At 43.3% G+C, this 15,585-nt stretch overlaps 1 protein-coding gene across 1 annotated transcript in view; it reads right to left on the bottom strand.

The window, feature by feature from the left end:
- Positions 1 to 238: 238 nt before the first annotated feature.
- Positions 239 to 15,585, bottom strand: part of itga5 (integrin, alpha 5 (fibronectin receptor, alpha polypeptide)) — a 33,744-nt gene continuing 18,397 nt past the window's right edge. The window contains exons 12-30 of the mRNA XM_067593087.1: positions 15,361 to 15,569; positions 14,781 to 14,972; positions 14,651 to 14,696; positions 14,225 to 14,338; positions 12,838 to 12,893; positions 12,259 to 12,416; positions 11,943 to 12,080; positions 9,357 to 9,424; positions 7,719 to 7,869; positions 7,505 to 7,597; positions 6,969 to 7,048; positions 6,743 to 6,823; positions 6,537 to 6,642; positions 6,003 to 6,161; positions 5,264 to 5,371; positions 3,004 to 3,117; positions 2,212 to 2,313; positions 1,770 to 1,892; positions 239 to 1,643 (exon numbers count right to left, since the gene is read on the bottom strand). Coding sequence (XP_067449188.1) covers positions 1,560 to 1,643; positions 1,770 to 1,892; positions 2,212 to 2,313; positions 3,004 to 3,117; positions 5,264 to 5,371; positions 6,003 to 6,161; positions 6,537 to 6,642; positions 6,743 to 6,823; positions 6,969 to 7,048; positions 7,505 to 7,597; positions 7,719 to 7,869; positions 9,357 to 9,424; positions 11,943 to 12,080; positions 12,259 to 12,416; positions 12,838 to 12,893; positions 14,225 to 14,338; positions 14,651 to 14,696; positions 14,781 to 14,972; positions 15,361 to 15,569 — 2,182 coding nt within the window. The 3' untranslated portion in view covers positions 239 to 1,559. The remainder of the gene's footprint in view (positions 1,644 to 1,769; positions 1,893 to 2,211; positions 2,314 to 3,003; positions 3,118 to 5,263; positions 5,372 to 6,002; positions 6,162 to 6,536; positions 6,643 to 6,742; positions 6,824 to 6,968; positions 7,049 to 7,504; positions 7,598 to 7,718; positions 7,870 to 9,356; positions 9,425 to 11,942; positions 12,081 to 12,258; positions 12,417 to 12,837; positions 12,894 to 14,224; positions 14,339 to 14,650; positions 14,697 to 14,780; positions 14,973 to 15,360; positions 15,570 to 15,585) is intronic.

The following is a 15,585-nucleotide window of genomic DNA, read 5'->3' as shown; positions in this document are numbered from 1 at the left end:
TATTTACATTTAAGGCACATAAAATCTATGTACATGACAAATAAAAGAAACCAACACTAAGCATTTTAATGTTCTGTCCCTGTAGCCTTTTGGTAGTGGGATGACTTCAGCCACTTCTCTTTCAAAACATGGGCTTTTTTTTTTTTTTTTACTCAAAAGACAATCAAAAATACAGTATATCACAGTAATACACACTGTAAGCTGAAAACGGATCCTTCACACTCACAAAGAGTGACGACCCTGCCTGCTCTCAGAGTAAAAGTCTCTGTCAAGGCTACAACATTGCTGATTGTCATGTCTTTGGTTCAAGACATCATTACGCTATGGCCATTACTTCTGTGGTTTCCATTAAGCGTCATTTGCTTGCACATGGTCTGAGTACAAAATGAGCCCAACACAAACCGAGCAGGAGTAAAAGACAGTAAAATGCTCTCTAGGAGAACACCACTTTTTTTTTTCTTTTTGTTTTTTTTTTTAACAGAGACACCACACTGCTTCAAGCCCAATGTGAGGTTTCAGGTCTGTGGTGCTTCCAGTCCCATCCCAGTCGACTACAATAACAATGACGATGCCAGCATTGGTAACTCTGCACACAAACAAACAGGATTTAAACAAAGTGATCAGTAGGAGTCAAAATCAGAACTCAAAGGAAGGTCAGTCAGTCTTTGGCGTCTTTGGAATTAAAATCAGTAGATTTCCTTTGAGTGCAAAAACAACTCAACCCAGCACTGTCCACCAACCTGAGGCAGAGAGAGATCATTTTCATGAACAGTTTACAAACATCCATCCATGCATTATCTATACCCGCTTATCCTGTTCAGGGTGGCGGGGTGCCGGTGCCTATCCCAGCATGCATTTGGCAAGAATCAGGGGAACACCCCGGACAGGTCAGGGCTCAAATTATATAAAATACTTAACTTCTGTAATAAAAATTGAGCTATTGAGAAGATTTAGTTTGCCCACGCTATAGTCAGGTTAATGTTTTCACCTGAAACCTGCTAACTGATCTACTGTCAATAAAAATATGTGTTCAGGAGATATCAGATGAATACTCTCCCTGACAGGCAGCATGATTCATACCTCCTGGCTGCCACAAGCAACATATGACCATATCCTGTTAGAGGCAATGAACACAAAAGATAATTAGCACCAAAATAAGGCAGTAAAAGGGGTATTACACAACTCTCATCCCAAGAATCCACAAAAGGGAACCCAACAGGCATCTTGCTGCATCCACAGGCTGAAGGCCGGCGCTTTTTGCAGTCACTTTCTTTTAGTTCAATCTGATGTTAGCCTTGAGGCATTGAGAAAAGTTCTATTTGGTAACAATCCCAACCTGCCGACAAACAATACATAAATTAAAGAAGAAAAAATAACATTCATTTGGCGTGGAGATCTTTGGATTTTTGTCTTCCTCTAGTGCAGCACAGTGGAGTTCCAGTGGTCTCTCTTTCGCCTAACTCTTCAACTGCTTTCTGATCCACTCTACATGTTCCTTCGGGTTTCTCAGTTGCAATCATATGGCCAGGTACTGTGGTTCTGGTAGCTCTGGTTGTCATTTAGGCCTCAGAAGCAGCCTGTGGTTTGAGTTGTGCTTTCTCCATGGCAGTGCCGTAAGGTAAAGATCGTTTAAAGAAGCCAAACTGCAAGAAAAGAATAAAAAGCAGAAATTAGAAATGACTATGCACCTAATCAGTTTAAACACATGTTCTTAACCCATCACCAGTATACTAGTGTTTTAAAATGCTTTGTTTAATGGCAGCACTGACCTTGTACAGGACGTAGATGAGTAGAGCCAGAAGCAGCAAACCAGCCAGAATGGCCAAGATGATGATCCACAGAGGAACTGAGTTCTCAATATCTGGCTTGTTCCACACCACTGGGGTCACCACCTGAGGATGAGGGCACAGTTCGTCTTTAGGGTTGCAACTAACAATCATTTGGCCAATGAAACATGAGAAAAAAATCACAACATCCTGGAGTCAAAGGTGATGTCCTCAGACCACCCCAAAATATTACAATTACAGTAATTAAAGACCAAGAAGAGCAACAAATTCTCCAAATTGAGAAAAATCATCTAATCCATTAATTGTTGCAGCTCTATTTGTCTTCATCTCAGTTTAATTCAACAAAGAAAATTAAGATGATACTCTGCATACAGTGGGCCTGTTGAAATGAACAGACCAATGAACGAATAAAGATCTTGAATACCTTTTTGTGTCCACTGGGAGACTGTTTGGGTAGGATGGCATAAGGCATTTTCTTCACACTGAATCTGGCCAGGCACTCCAGCACATATTGCTTGTAAGCTCTCTGAAGGGAGAAACACCAGAAGTTACTTAGTCTACATCAGATACAAAATGTATGCAATCCACAAGTTATACACTAGATGGCGACATAGACCATGTGTCGCTTCCAAAGAAAATCCTTTTTGCATACCTATCCTATGAGAAGTTGTGACTACCAGATAATGAATTTTCAATACATTCACATATATGCCTTGGGTTACAGCATGCAGGGGGTGATAAATAGTCTGTGTGTAGCTCTGACATGGCAAGTAGAGAGAAAAAGCTAGTACACTGGTAGAAATTGCAACCAGTCTGGAGCAATCTACATACTCAGCTAACAACTGTTGTCCCATTTGTTGAGGCAAATATGTGAGACTGCACATACTGACAGCCTTAAGAGTCGATCCAGAACCAAAGCTGATGCATAGTCAACACAAACAAATATGAGACTGACTACTGCAGCTATTCATCTTTGCCAGCCGCACATTTGAGGTTTTGACGTTCAATGTTTGCCTTTTTGATGCTTTAATGAGTAATGACTACGTACTTCCTGCCAAAGCCTGACATGAGAAAATACACAGGCACCGGTGGGAAAAGATTAATCTATAGTGCACAGCCTTTTCCTCTGCCATGCCTTTGTCATCTGGTGGAGACATGTGTTCATCAACGGTACATGTCTAGTGATTTTGTAAGGCAATGTTCATCTCCCACAAACCTCAATGAAGGTCTCAGCCCAGACGCGGGAGTACACTTTGAGGACAGCAGTAGTCCCCTTCTCCAGAAGACCCACATTGCACTGGAGCGTCCAGCACTCCACATTAGAGCAGGACTACGGAGGCAGAAAGAAAGGAGTTAGAAAGATGTTGATTCAGTGCTAAATAAGTGTTGTTCTCGTGTATAGATAGCATCTACAAAAATGTTTTTCTCCCAAATTATAGTTAAATTAAATGCAGGTGAAGGTCATACAGGCAAATGTGAAAACTGGTAGAACAGATATGAGAGACAAATATCATCCACATTAATGCTGCAGGTCCAATAAATATAACAAAGAGTCCAATGTTATGATCCCTATTCCACGTCTGCTTCGAATTAGATTGAAGGAATGTCATGAGACTGTAAAAATGCTGCATGCACCACTCTCCAAATTATTGCCCAACCACTAAAACCAGCCCATTTTTCTCAAGACTGTAGAATACACTATCTTAATTACATCCCCATAATGCAGCATAGTACATTTAACATTTTAAAACATGCACACACACTAGTGTTTTAGAGCTGATCCTGTAGCCAGACCACCCCCAGACTGAGAGGTTTCGGCGGTTTCCTGCGGGAGCGCATTAGTTTACTTATTATACCGAGTAGGGCAAACACAGGAGGAGAAGAGAGTACCCGCCTAGTTCCTTCAGGCTCAATCTTAGCCAGACTTAATGAGGGTATTCAGACAGACAGGGAGCATATCAGTCCACTTCCTCTTGGTAGACCTCCTTGATGCCCCAGGGCAGCGGGGCCACGAGGGTTTGTGGAAATGACATGAGCATGGTCCAGTGCCAAAGATGCCTCAGACCCAAGTCCCACATATCCTCCCCGGTGGGATTATGTGGTCAAGATCTGGAGCTTGGGGCATGGAGGCTGTTCCCACAACTTCATAAAATAACAGTCTGGGCTGACTACACAGCTGCTGTATGCACGGGCCCTGCATAGCTTGACATAGCTGGATGATTAGTCCATTAATCAGTTTGTTGATCAACAGAAAATGCATCTGCAGAAAATCTGATAAATGCAACATATCAAGCAAAAATGCCAAACAGTTGCTGGACCCAGACTCTAAAATCTGTGGATATTAATGTTCTATGTAATTTCAAATACTTACTACTCACAAATACTGGCAAAATTTTGTACGTGTCGAGTCCAAACTAGCTGTTCATCATGCACGCAATAATTGCAAAACAACTACCATGATATATGTATTTCAAATTAACTAAAGCACTACAACACAATGAAAATACTGAAGAAGTAATTAGGAAATGCCTTTTATTTTTCGATTATTAGTGCAATTACAGCCAATCCTTTGTTCTTAATGCATAGCTCAGCTCTTCAAAGACAAGGCAGGTCATCTTAAATTCTCACACTGTGACCTAGGCTGACAGCTTCAATCAAGCATTGCTAAACACTAACACACTTTCATCAAGAGACACTTTGAGACAGAGATGTCTGTCCTCTCGAGCGTAAAAAACAAAAGTGCCGACACAGGGGAAATGGGAGAATGGGTTCCTTCATACTAACGTGTCATTGGACATGCTTGATAAACGAGCACAGTTAGGAGCGACAGGCACAGACAAAGACCTCTTTGGTTTAGGCAGGTATCCACAGACGGAGGCAGAGAGAGCAGCTACCTGCGGCTGGGTGGATTAATGGGGCCAGTGTGGGGGGTTCAGGGGGCCTCACAACACCCAGAGCCGAAAATTACAGAGCAGTCTGTGAAGTAACCAGTGCATCACTGACAAAAAGTCTCCCATGTCCCGTGTCTTCTCGGCCTCTCCACCCCTCCACCACTACTAAAGGCTCTTTAATGTTAATCACCACAATGAGACAAGCCTGTGCCCTCTGACCCCTCCCTTTTAACGACATCATAACCTAATTACCCATTCCCAGGAGCCTTGTGTAAGAGCAGGACCGGTGTCAACAAAATAGATCCAGACCCGCACGCTTTACAATGCTGCTAAATATATTGTGTCAACTGTTTGACTGAGTCTTAATTTTTAGTCGTGACCTGCCGTGTAAGTGACACAAAAAGGTTTTAACTACGTAACCACATTTACTCTAAACTGTGAACTCAAGCTCCTCATTCTCTCACTTTCAAGTCACCAATCAGTCACCTTTTACATTAGAGTTCACCTTTTGGCCTGATGATGTTCACTCATACATACAATGCGTTGTATTTATAGAAAGTGACAATTCTGATCTAAGCTTCTTACCAGGTTAGTCAAATGACCGAGTTGATTCCTGTGGACGTCCCTCCTCTCGACACGGTGCTCATGGGCCTTCAGTGCCAGATGAGGTGGTTCTGTAGATGTCTGTTGCAGCTAAGGGAAACGAGAACACAAGTACAAACACCAACCATTAGCACAACACACACACTGACCTCACCATGCAGAAGAGCACACCATCAATATAAAACCTAATGTTAGCGTGACCCCAAGGCTTTATGTCATTAATCAGAAGCATGTGAGCTCTACTCCACATGGATTCCCGTGGAAATACACCCTACTTAGCAATTCACCAGGGGGAAAAAAAACATTCGATCACAGCTAAGACAGATGACCACTTAAAGCCTTGCTAAACATCTGTCAAGCTTCGAATGTCAACACAAACAACTGCAGTGAAATTTTTTGCCCACAAAATCCAAAAGCTATAACTTGGTCTAAGGGGGGCGTGTCGCTAGATGTCAAAGATGAGTGAGTGTAATGCTGGGTTGAGGTGGTTCATCAAGCTGTGCTGAGCATAGGGAAGAGCTAGAACTTCAAAGCAGTGGTAGGGTAAGTGTCCTGGGTGGGGCTGAGAAGCTGGGAGGAGAAGGTGGGTGTGGGCCAGCTAGCAGGACGACCTAACTGTTAATCATACATCTGACTGGGAATCGGTGGGAGATCTTCACAGTGTGATTTCGCCTCATTTGACCCTGAGAGGTATGTGTCTGTGTGCATTAGAGTCACTCACTTTTAGGTGCAGGTGGTTCATGTTTTTGTCTGAGGTGCAGTTGATAAGGCCTTCTGTGGAGAACTTCAGAGGATAAAGGAGATTTTGACCTTGAATACGGAGGGGGCAGCGCAGCTCAAGCACGGTTTGGCTGATCCGACTGGGCCCGTTGTTCACCAGCTGGAGAGAGGAAATGAAATAGGAAACTTTAGTATGTGAAGTATTAGAAAACTTCAAGTGCAGCTTGATCGTGTCATATTTTAGTTGTAGCAGCAGTGTAGCTGTGAGGTTGAAACAGATTTTTTCCCATGCTGAGTCTGACATATTTTTTAATCTACAAATAGGCCACTGAAAGTGGAGCACTGTTGAATCTCACCCACGTGAAAGTGGATCTGCACAGCCTGAGAATAAATCACACTGTGTAATCTGGGGTATGTTTCTTTGTTTTTCCCTCATTGCTGCCCTGGGGATTCGCCTCGCTTTATGAACAGTAAGATCTGCTTTCCAACCCAATCTGCTCAGCTCCAGTGAGTCTGCACAGCTATGGCCGGTTACCTCATAGATGTGTTCCACGGCAGGCCCAACGTCCTGCTCCACCCCGGGGCTTTTGGTAGCCTTCCAGTTGACTGGCGGGAAGAAGACCTTATCTGGTCGAGACACACTAAACAGAGAATGGAAGAGTGAGAATATGCGTGGGGACTCAGAAGAAACTTAATGAAGCTCCAAAAGTTCAAATGAGGGAATCGTAACACTGAACTCACCCTTGTAGAATGACATCAGCCTGAACAACCACCTCCAGCTTGTAGGGCACAACCTCACTGTGGGAATTATTCTCATTTTTACTGCGGACACGAAACGAAGAAGAAATAGATTTTGATTAGCTGATGTCATTTGAGAGCTGTGGAGAGCAGCGCTGCTAAATCAGAATCAGAACATTTTCCATAAACGGTAACTGTCTCAGTTGTGTGTGTTCACATCAAGTTGTACCTGCGAATCTGCAGCTCAAACTGAACAGTTTTGTGTGTGTCCTTCAGTCTTGGCACTGTGAAGCGCAAACCTGCCCAAAGCTGCAAAGAAAAAAAATTCATTCATCATCATCATTGTCATTTAGAGCAATAGTTTCCAAAACAGAACATTTTCCATTAAAAATGAGTGGATTCTATAAGAATCTTTTTTTTTTTTTTATGGAGAAGTCAGCCAATGTCTCACAATCTCTTCCACAGACTTATTAAAACATGCCAGCCTATGACTCAGTCATTAAAAAGGGAAACTCTGCCCAGCAAGGACCTGAGGGCACAGATGGAGTCTGTACTTCCTGTCACAAGATTTCCACATACTGACTTTTCCTGTGCTGTTCACACCCAACTTGGGGATGACATATAACCCTTTCCTGCAAAGAGCAGGAAACCATGATGCTATGTCAACTGTTTACCACTATTAAACAAGCATCTACTGTATCCTACAACCCTTAAATTCATCATGAAGGAAATAAAAGAACAGCCAAAAGACAGAGGTGTCCTTACACTGGTACCAGACTTCATCGGGTTTCCCAAATCACAGCTGAGGTATCTGGTCTGGTTCTCCGTCTCATAGCTACAGGTCAGCTGGGTTAGGCTCTGGGGACAAATAAGGACAAATTGGTCAAACCACAGCAAAGGACAACTGTAATCATGTCTTAAGGGACATATTAGCTCCTGGAAGTTGTTGGTTTTCACTGTGTTTTCAATCCCCTCTCACCTCATTATTGCGGGCAATACCACTGTAATCAGCTTCAGGGGGCAGCACCACGTACAGCTCTGACTCGTATGCCCCTCCCTCACCCTCATTCCTGGCGTTGAAAGTCAGGGTCAGCGAGTTGTCATCACCCAGGTAGACTTCCTTCCTGTCCCTGAGGACCCAACCATAGAAAAATGTGATTACTAATAAGGTCAACAGTTAGGTTAACTAGTGTCAGAACTCCTCAGACAAATAAATGAAGGGTAAAGTTGTGTTAGGATGTTGTAAGTAAAGAATGACTTGTGGTTGCTGGCAAAACAGAGTGGACAACATATTGTTGTTGCTTTAATGTAGCTAAGAAATATTACGGATTTGTATTTGGTATATATATTTTGTATTTTTGGTATATATTGGGCAGCAAAAAACAATCAAATTAATCTAACGAAGCCCCCCACCCATTGAATAAACACTTTTCCGATGTGGTAATAAAGTCATACATGCTGTACAACAGAGCACAGGCCTATAAAACACCTCCCCCTTAGCTGCTCTCTCTCTCCACATGCTGCTCCACAGCGAAGAACAATGAGAAATTCCATATGGAGGGCCACACAGACGCTTTTAATTACAAGCCACTCTCATAAAGCAAGGCAGGAGAGCAAGAGAGAGAAGATTTCTGAAGCTGATCCTCTGTCGGCCTGCAAGTCAACTATAGTCTGATTCTAACTGGCATCGCACTTTTTAAACCAAACAAAGGCTCAAAATTAGAAAACACCACAAAACCTAAAAGCTACCCTGAGGGACTCTCGGTCTAACAGGTTATGTGCTTTTGGCAGTGGAATAGAAGAAACAACACTGCAGGAATGATGGATACTTTTTTTTCTAAAATTCCACCAAATCATGGCCATCCCGTTAACCCTTCCAACTACTATTAGGCTTCCATAATTTACTATAGAGCAGACAAAAACATCAAGCTATTATTTTAATTGCACTAATCACACTTTATACAGCTCAATTTCTGGGGGTTGCACTTGGATGGAGCGCAGCACTAACACGCACTCACAGCAGGTTATTCCATATGTGATGGATCAGCCATACGTTGAAAAAAAATGGAGGCAGATGGTAGATAAATATAGGAATGTGAAATCAAAATGACAGAGCGGAGTAGGGAGTATCGGGGCGGCTGTTATTTTTGAGAAAAATGCTAACAGATTTCTCGAATCAAAGTGTAGAAGGCAGGGTGCTCCTGACAGCTTCAGAAGCAGGCGAGGTTGGGACTCTGGTGCACAGCTCTCATACTTTCTAAACAAATCCCTTTCATCTCCCCTGTCTTCTCCCCTTAACTGCTTGTCATAGCACCTATATAGCAGAGCTGCTTCCTGTTTTCAGAGGACGGTGTACCCGGACTCTCCTGCAACACTGTGGCTATTAACAGCCCCTCTCTGGTATGCTAAACCAAACAAAGTAGCGGAGCAACAAAAACAGCTGTATTTATGCTTTAGTACTCAAATCCAAGGTCGCATTTGCATAGTGGAGGTGAAGAGTTCAGCATCTATGACCCTGCTCATAGTTTACCATTTATTCTCCACCACATTTTAGTATATTTCCTGAAATCCACATGCTCTGGGATTTTTAGAAATATAAGGAAATGAAGAGACTCACCCATGGACTGCCAGCTTCAAGTCAGGAACGCAGATGTTGTCCTCTCCACAGTCCAACAGAATCTGAGCCTAAAAGACGCACAATGGGGGTGATAAAAGTTTTAATAGGGGCTGCAGTCCCATGGTGACCATACAATAGGTTCCGACTAAAAACACACATCTTTTACATGTGAAGTGAATTAGGCACACAAGATAAATCAAATATCTTTTTAAGGGAGACAACAGGATGAGTGTAGCGAGATGCGACATGTGGTATGACTAATACATTCCACTTCTGTCTCCCGACCACCATCCAACACCTAACACACACACCTGGACCGCAATCGTCCTTATTTACAAGGCATCATCACCGCACATCAGACAGTTAAAAACAGTGTTGTGGCTCAGGGGGACAATGGCTGACTCAGTGAGCTCATGACAGGCACAGACACAGTCCCCTGAACCAGCTGTCCTGGCACACACATGCTTTCTGTTTGCGACGTAAGAGGAGGAAATGATGAACGGAGGGGAAGAGGCCAGCCCGGAGAGACCGAGCCAGAGGAGATACTCCTGTGGAGCTGAGGACAACGCTGCCAGCTCCCAGCTCTCACCAGCGTCCCACATCACAGCGCCATGTGGCAAACCACGCTTTCACCACATGCTATGCCACCCAGCAAACCACAGCAGTATATGCTATATGATCATATGGAGAGGGAGGAGCCTAAGACCTAGAGTAACTTACTGAGACATAGGATATCTCTGTTGACCTGAAAACCAGAAGTGGGGGGGTTCAGAGATTACAGTGGAGGGAGAGACAAGAAAGGAACAGAAACACAGCATCTGACCGCTGAACGTGTGGCAGGGCAGCGGCAGGGAAAGCCTTGCGGATTGCTAAATTGCATCCCGCTGTGACCGTGACAGTGTGATGATGCTCATGACGATGAGGATAATAAATAGAAATGGAGGAGGAGATTAGAGAGAGCCAAGCGCCTCCCTTGTCATTACACCATCCAGGGGCTCTAATTATGGACACCATGGTAACCGCCATGCTAACTTAGCCACATGTGCTCCTGGGCCTGTATGTCTGTGTAGGTCGGGAAAACGACATTTGCAGTTTAACAACAACAACACTGACATCAGCATGTGACATAATGAGGGCAGGCGTCATGCAGTAAAATCAAAACTTGGCAAAATGAGTGGAATCCATTTATCAAAGTCATAATCATTTGATTTAAATGTTATTATTTTAAGAACAATGAGGGCATGGATGCGCAATTGCAGCCGTTTTCTAGTTCTTAAAAGGTGACAACAACTGATCTTTCCTGATTTTGCATAAATGTATGCCTTCGTTCACGATCTAAGAATGATACCAATTAACAGATCCATCATAATACCATAAATCTTCGCAGAGACATGTGGAATATGTTAAGATGAGAGCGAGAGTGAGGCTCAACCATTTCTCATTCTCACTCCAGTTTGAGGAGAGCAAGTACTTGGCAGAGTTGATGAAATGTTACATAGCCTGCCACACATTCTCAAAGCATATGTGGAAATAAATAGGGCATCATGTGTCTGATCAAGGCCAAGGCTGCAGTATAATAGTCACCCTTCACTGTTTATACACCGTTATATTCAAAGTCTAAAGCAAGATTAATGAAATATGTTGGCAGTTTGACATTACTCCCACTCCCATTTTACACATACGTATACATATCAGGTTTGCCCTCTTTGGATGTTTGGCAAAAAGGGGATTTTTTAGGTTTAAGGTTGATTTTTTTTTAGCTCAGGCTTGTCTCAAGGTCTCGGTTCAGCAATAGACCACATCTGTTGGAGGCCCAAACCGCTTTGATATCTAGTAAGGACATCGATGATAGGGTTCAGTCCTGATCCACCAGGAAAAAGATACACACCAGGATAGAGAGAGATATTGAGAAAGAGGGGATAAAACTACGCTCATTGCCGTCCCCTGAATGCTCCAATCTGGTGGCTATTGCTGAACTCACATATGGTGCACGCTGTGCCACGGCTGAAATGATGCCCAAGTGTTAACATGTTGAGCCAGCTCTACATGCTGCCAGAGGAAAACTGGCAAGACGAAGAGAGATTTCAACCAGATGGGCAAATAGCCCGGCACTGCCCCACCCTGAAATATCTACTAACCCTCTGTGCCTGTGCAGCTCTGGAACGAGTCACCTATGTACCTTAACGCAACCGAGCAGGCCAAGAGTTATTCCTGTGGGGACAGCTAAACACTCCACTCTACATGTGCCTCACATTTTCATTTTGAAAACAGCTTTCCAGACACGCTGGACTTCTTCCCAGCAGAGCACTTTAGAATTTACATTAAAAAGAACAGACTCACTCTTTCATCAGGGACAGGAGAGAGTCTGAGTAGCTGGCCCGTGAAAAGGAGAATAATTACTCAATGTGGCGGATATTCTTATCATCAGCTCAGAGAGAATGAGTCTAAGTAGTCTTAGAACCAGATGTACATTATTAGTGAACATTGCCCCACTATATGTTGATGCTAGAAGCCCTGTAGATCACTCCAGGATTAGTTAACTGAGCAGGATAAGAAATCAGGGAAGTGTAGTGCATGTCAAAGTACCTTCTGCTCAATTACGTTGGTGGCCTGATAGTTGAGGATGGGCCGCAGGCCGTGGGAGTCAGCTGCAGCTTTGGGATCCAAAGTGAAGTTCAAGGCCACATAAATGGAGGAGAGTTTATCTCTGAACTCTTTCTCATCCTGCAAAGAAACACATACCAGGGTTTTTTTTAGATGAAATTTGTACAAAAAGTAAGAATTTGTTGTTAAAAAATGTCCAATGGCTTAAGTTTGCATCATAATCACAGTTATCGCTTCATATTATTCTTTTCTTCTTTCTACTTATTTTTTTTTTTCATTAGTGAGAAAGGGGGCGTACTCTTAGGTAGATCTTTGTGTTGTTGCAGATGCGCTCGCCATGGCGCACCCTCACACTCCGCTGGAGCAAGGGCTGCTGGGAATCCAAGAACAGAGCTCTCTTCACTGCACCTTTCTGCTTGTGCTTATGACTATCGAGCTGCACCTCCACCTGGAAATCTGGAACACATAACACATATACGCACAAATGAGCATTCATAGCATGATGAATGTTCTTGAGTCACGTAATGACAGGTTTAAAAAAAGACCTCCATAAATACTCTGAAGCACACACAATGTAGTCAATGTAACTTAAACATAATGGCAGGGAGAACACTTGTATATAGAGGAAGGACTCATTAAAGGTAATAACTAGGGGTTGATAGGGAAAGGCACTGAGTACAGAAGAAGTTTGATCATTAAAGTTGGATCACAGAAAATATTTGGCACACTGCATTTCCTTTTTTGTCATAACAAAATCTAAAAAGCTACATCACCTGACAAAACCTACAGGCTGTTATGGATTTAAAACATTACCATTGGTGACTATCTGACAATTTCCTCACTTGTAATAAAGTGCAGATGTGGAAAATTGGCTCACCTAGGATGCCTGGTAGGTGCTTCCCATCAGCGGATATGCAGAAACTCAGGTTGACACTGTTTTGGACAGAAGGGACAAGGACATGATGAGGGAAGCATATTCTTTTATGGCAGAGATTCAGTATAAATATACTGTACACAGAAGATTCACCCTCACTTGTTCTCTCACTTTCTCTCATGGCCCACTTTTCTTGTGTCAGCTCCTTACATGGTTCACGTTACGAGGCAAGAGCCGTAATGGGAATACAATGAATAATATGAAAAAAATGCCAAATGTTTAGAGACATTCTGGCATCTGACTGCTTTCACCAGCCAGGCTGATAAATCGGTGTGTCTCTGTTTCCACCCTTAGCCCCCCACACACAAAGGAATAGCAGAGTTAAGAAGGGTGAAATTGGGCAACGACTCAGGTTTCAATGCTGACCAGTCAATGGCTGTCTATATAAGCCTGTAGCTCTCTCTCATGACATCAGCTGCACAACACAGTGCTGCTGTCCAAAAGTCTGCAACCCCAAAACCCCCAATCCTTTTACTAGTAAACCCACACTAGAGGGACGGAGCAGAAACTGTAAGAAGTGAGAAAGGAAAAAGGGAGAGTCTTTTGCAACAAAAAAAAACACAGGAAAGGGAAGAGAAGTGAAAAATGAGACAGAAAAAGACAGAGAATACAAGGATTTCTTTGGAGGTGTAGTAATAACTTCATGTATACGCTCCTGTGTCTGCCTGTTTCTGCAAGACTGTGTGCGCACGCTCACGGGAGTCTACGTGTCCTGATGTTTCCCAGCTGTGTTCCACCACCAAACAATATCTCATTCAAAGCAACTGCAAAAACCTTCCAGCCCCTCCCCTCCCACCCTCCTTCCCATTATCCCCTCTGTGCTCCCTTCACCCCCACAAAAAACTCCTCATCACCAGGCAACGTAGCGTAATCAAGACACATGTGTATACAAGAGTTTCCTTTATGGATCAGGATCTGGAGAGGGGGGGAAAGCAGACACATGAGTGCAGTGTCAACCATGTCGAGCAGCGATCAACCGTCGTCTGTTTCCTCTCCCCTTTTCTGGAACTGAATACTGTGCACATTTGGAGGAGGCCAAAAAAGGCTAACAATGCTGCTATTCAGCACATTATTTTTCTGTTCCTCAGCTGAAGCAGTGTGATATGAAGACATTTTGAATATGGGTCAGAGAACAGCAGCGCTCGGTACAAATGAATACCGTGACTGCTGATAGAGAGGATATTCCTTATCAGAGCTTCCTGTCAGGATAGGAGTGTTTATGCACGCAGGAGAATGGGGAAACCCATCTTTTTTGCAGTTGGGTCAAACAAATACCAATAGAACAGTCACAGGAAGCTGAGTGTTGGTAGTGGACCAGCTGAACACTCACCAGGAAACAGGAATGCTGGTGTTTCCATTAGTGACGATGCAGTTTTTCTCTTCAGGGTTGATCATGGTAGGGTAAACTGTCAGGGAGGCACTGGTGTTAACTATTGGCCGGGATCTGTGAGTGAGAAAAAGAAAGTAATTTCAAGACTCAATAAATTTCCATTTTTACAACATTTTGGGAAATACACGTATTCACTTCTCCAGAGCCAGGCTAACTGTTTCCGCCTGTTTATATTTTTCATGCTAAGCTAAGCTAACCGTCTCATGGCTCCAGCTTCATATTTATTCTACACACAAGCGGTATCATTCTTCTCATCTAACTCTTGGAAAAAGAAAGTGAATAAGGATATTTCCCAAAATGTCATACTATGCCTTTAAACAAATAGACTGCATGATTACATACAGTATATGATTCAAAAGAACATACCTATAGAGGACTGCCTTATTAACACCAAAGGCACCAACAATGAGATCTGAGAAAATAAAGGAAGAGAATTAGAAAACATACTAAAAAAAGATATTTATGCTAATGATTACATACTTTTAACCTCACTCACCTGGGTATCCATTCATGTCCAGGTCCTTAGCACCTCTGAGGGCAAATCCAAAGCTAGCAGGTATAGTCCCAGCAGCCCACTGGCCAGTGATCACCTGAGATGGCTTTTCCCTGAGTCCTTCTGAGTATCCATTATAGATGTAAACCAGTCCCTGCTTCTCATCCCCTCCAAATGGACAGCTGATAGCCACATCTGCCAAGGAGCAAAATGTCAGGAAAAGCATTAGATCAAAGAGATCCTTGGTGAGATATATTTGGCAGACTGTGGCTCAATTATTTTATACAATAATATCGTCTAGTGTCTGGCAAAAAACAGGTTAGGCTGTTGCCATGGTAGCCCAGAAAAACACATAGGGTAACAAAACTCATCATCTTGGCCTGTGCTGTAGCTGTCTAGTAGAATGAAACGGAAAAAAGAACTCATTGGAGAGTTGTTTTCAGAGTTCCTTCTTCGCCTTTGTTTGTTAGTTTGTTTCCTAGTTTGCACACATGATGTTTCATGTTCATGCAGTTAAGAAGAAGCGGAAGCAAAAATGAGTCATAATGTTCCGAATTCCCCCCTCCGCAATCACAATATTTACCATTGAAACCATCCTGGTTCAGATCTCCCAATGGTGCAATGGTGCTGCCAAATCTCCCAAACACCTGAGTGCCTGTAAGGTGAGGTAGGCTGAGCTCCAGGTTTAGGGGGCTTCGCTGCAGGTAAACATAGACCCGACCCATCTCTTCCAGACGGCCATCAGAGCCCCGGACCATGAACATGGGAGCTCCCACCAGCAGGTCAGTCATCCTGCAGACAAGAAAGG

This window comes from Thunnus thynnus, chromosome 6 (assembly GCF_963924715.1).
Source record: "Thunnus thynnus chromosome 6, fThuThy2.1, whole genome shotgun sequence".
Lineage (NCBI taxonomy): Eukaryota > Metazoa > Chordata > Actinopteri > Scombriformes > Scombridae > Thunnus > Thunnus thynnus.
This window is presented reverse-complemented; position numbering and strand designations above follow the sequence as displayed.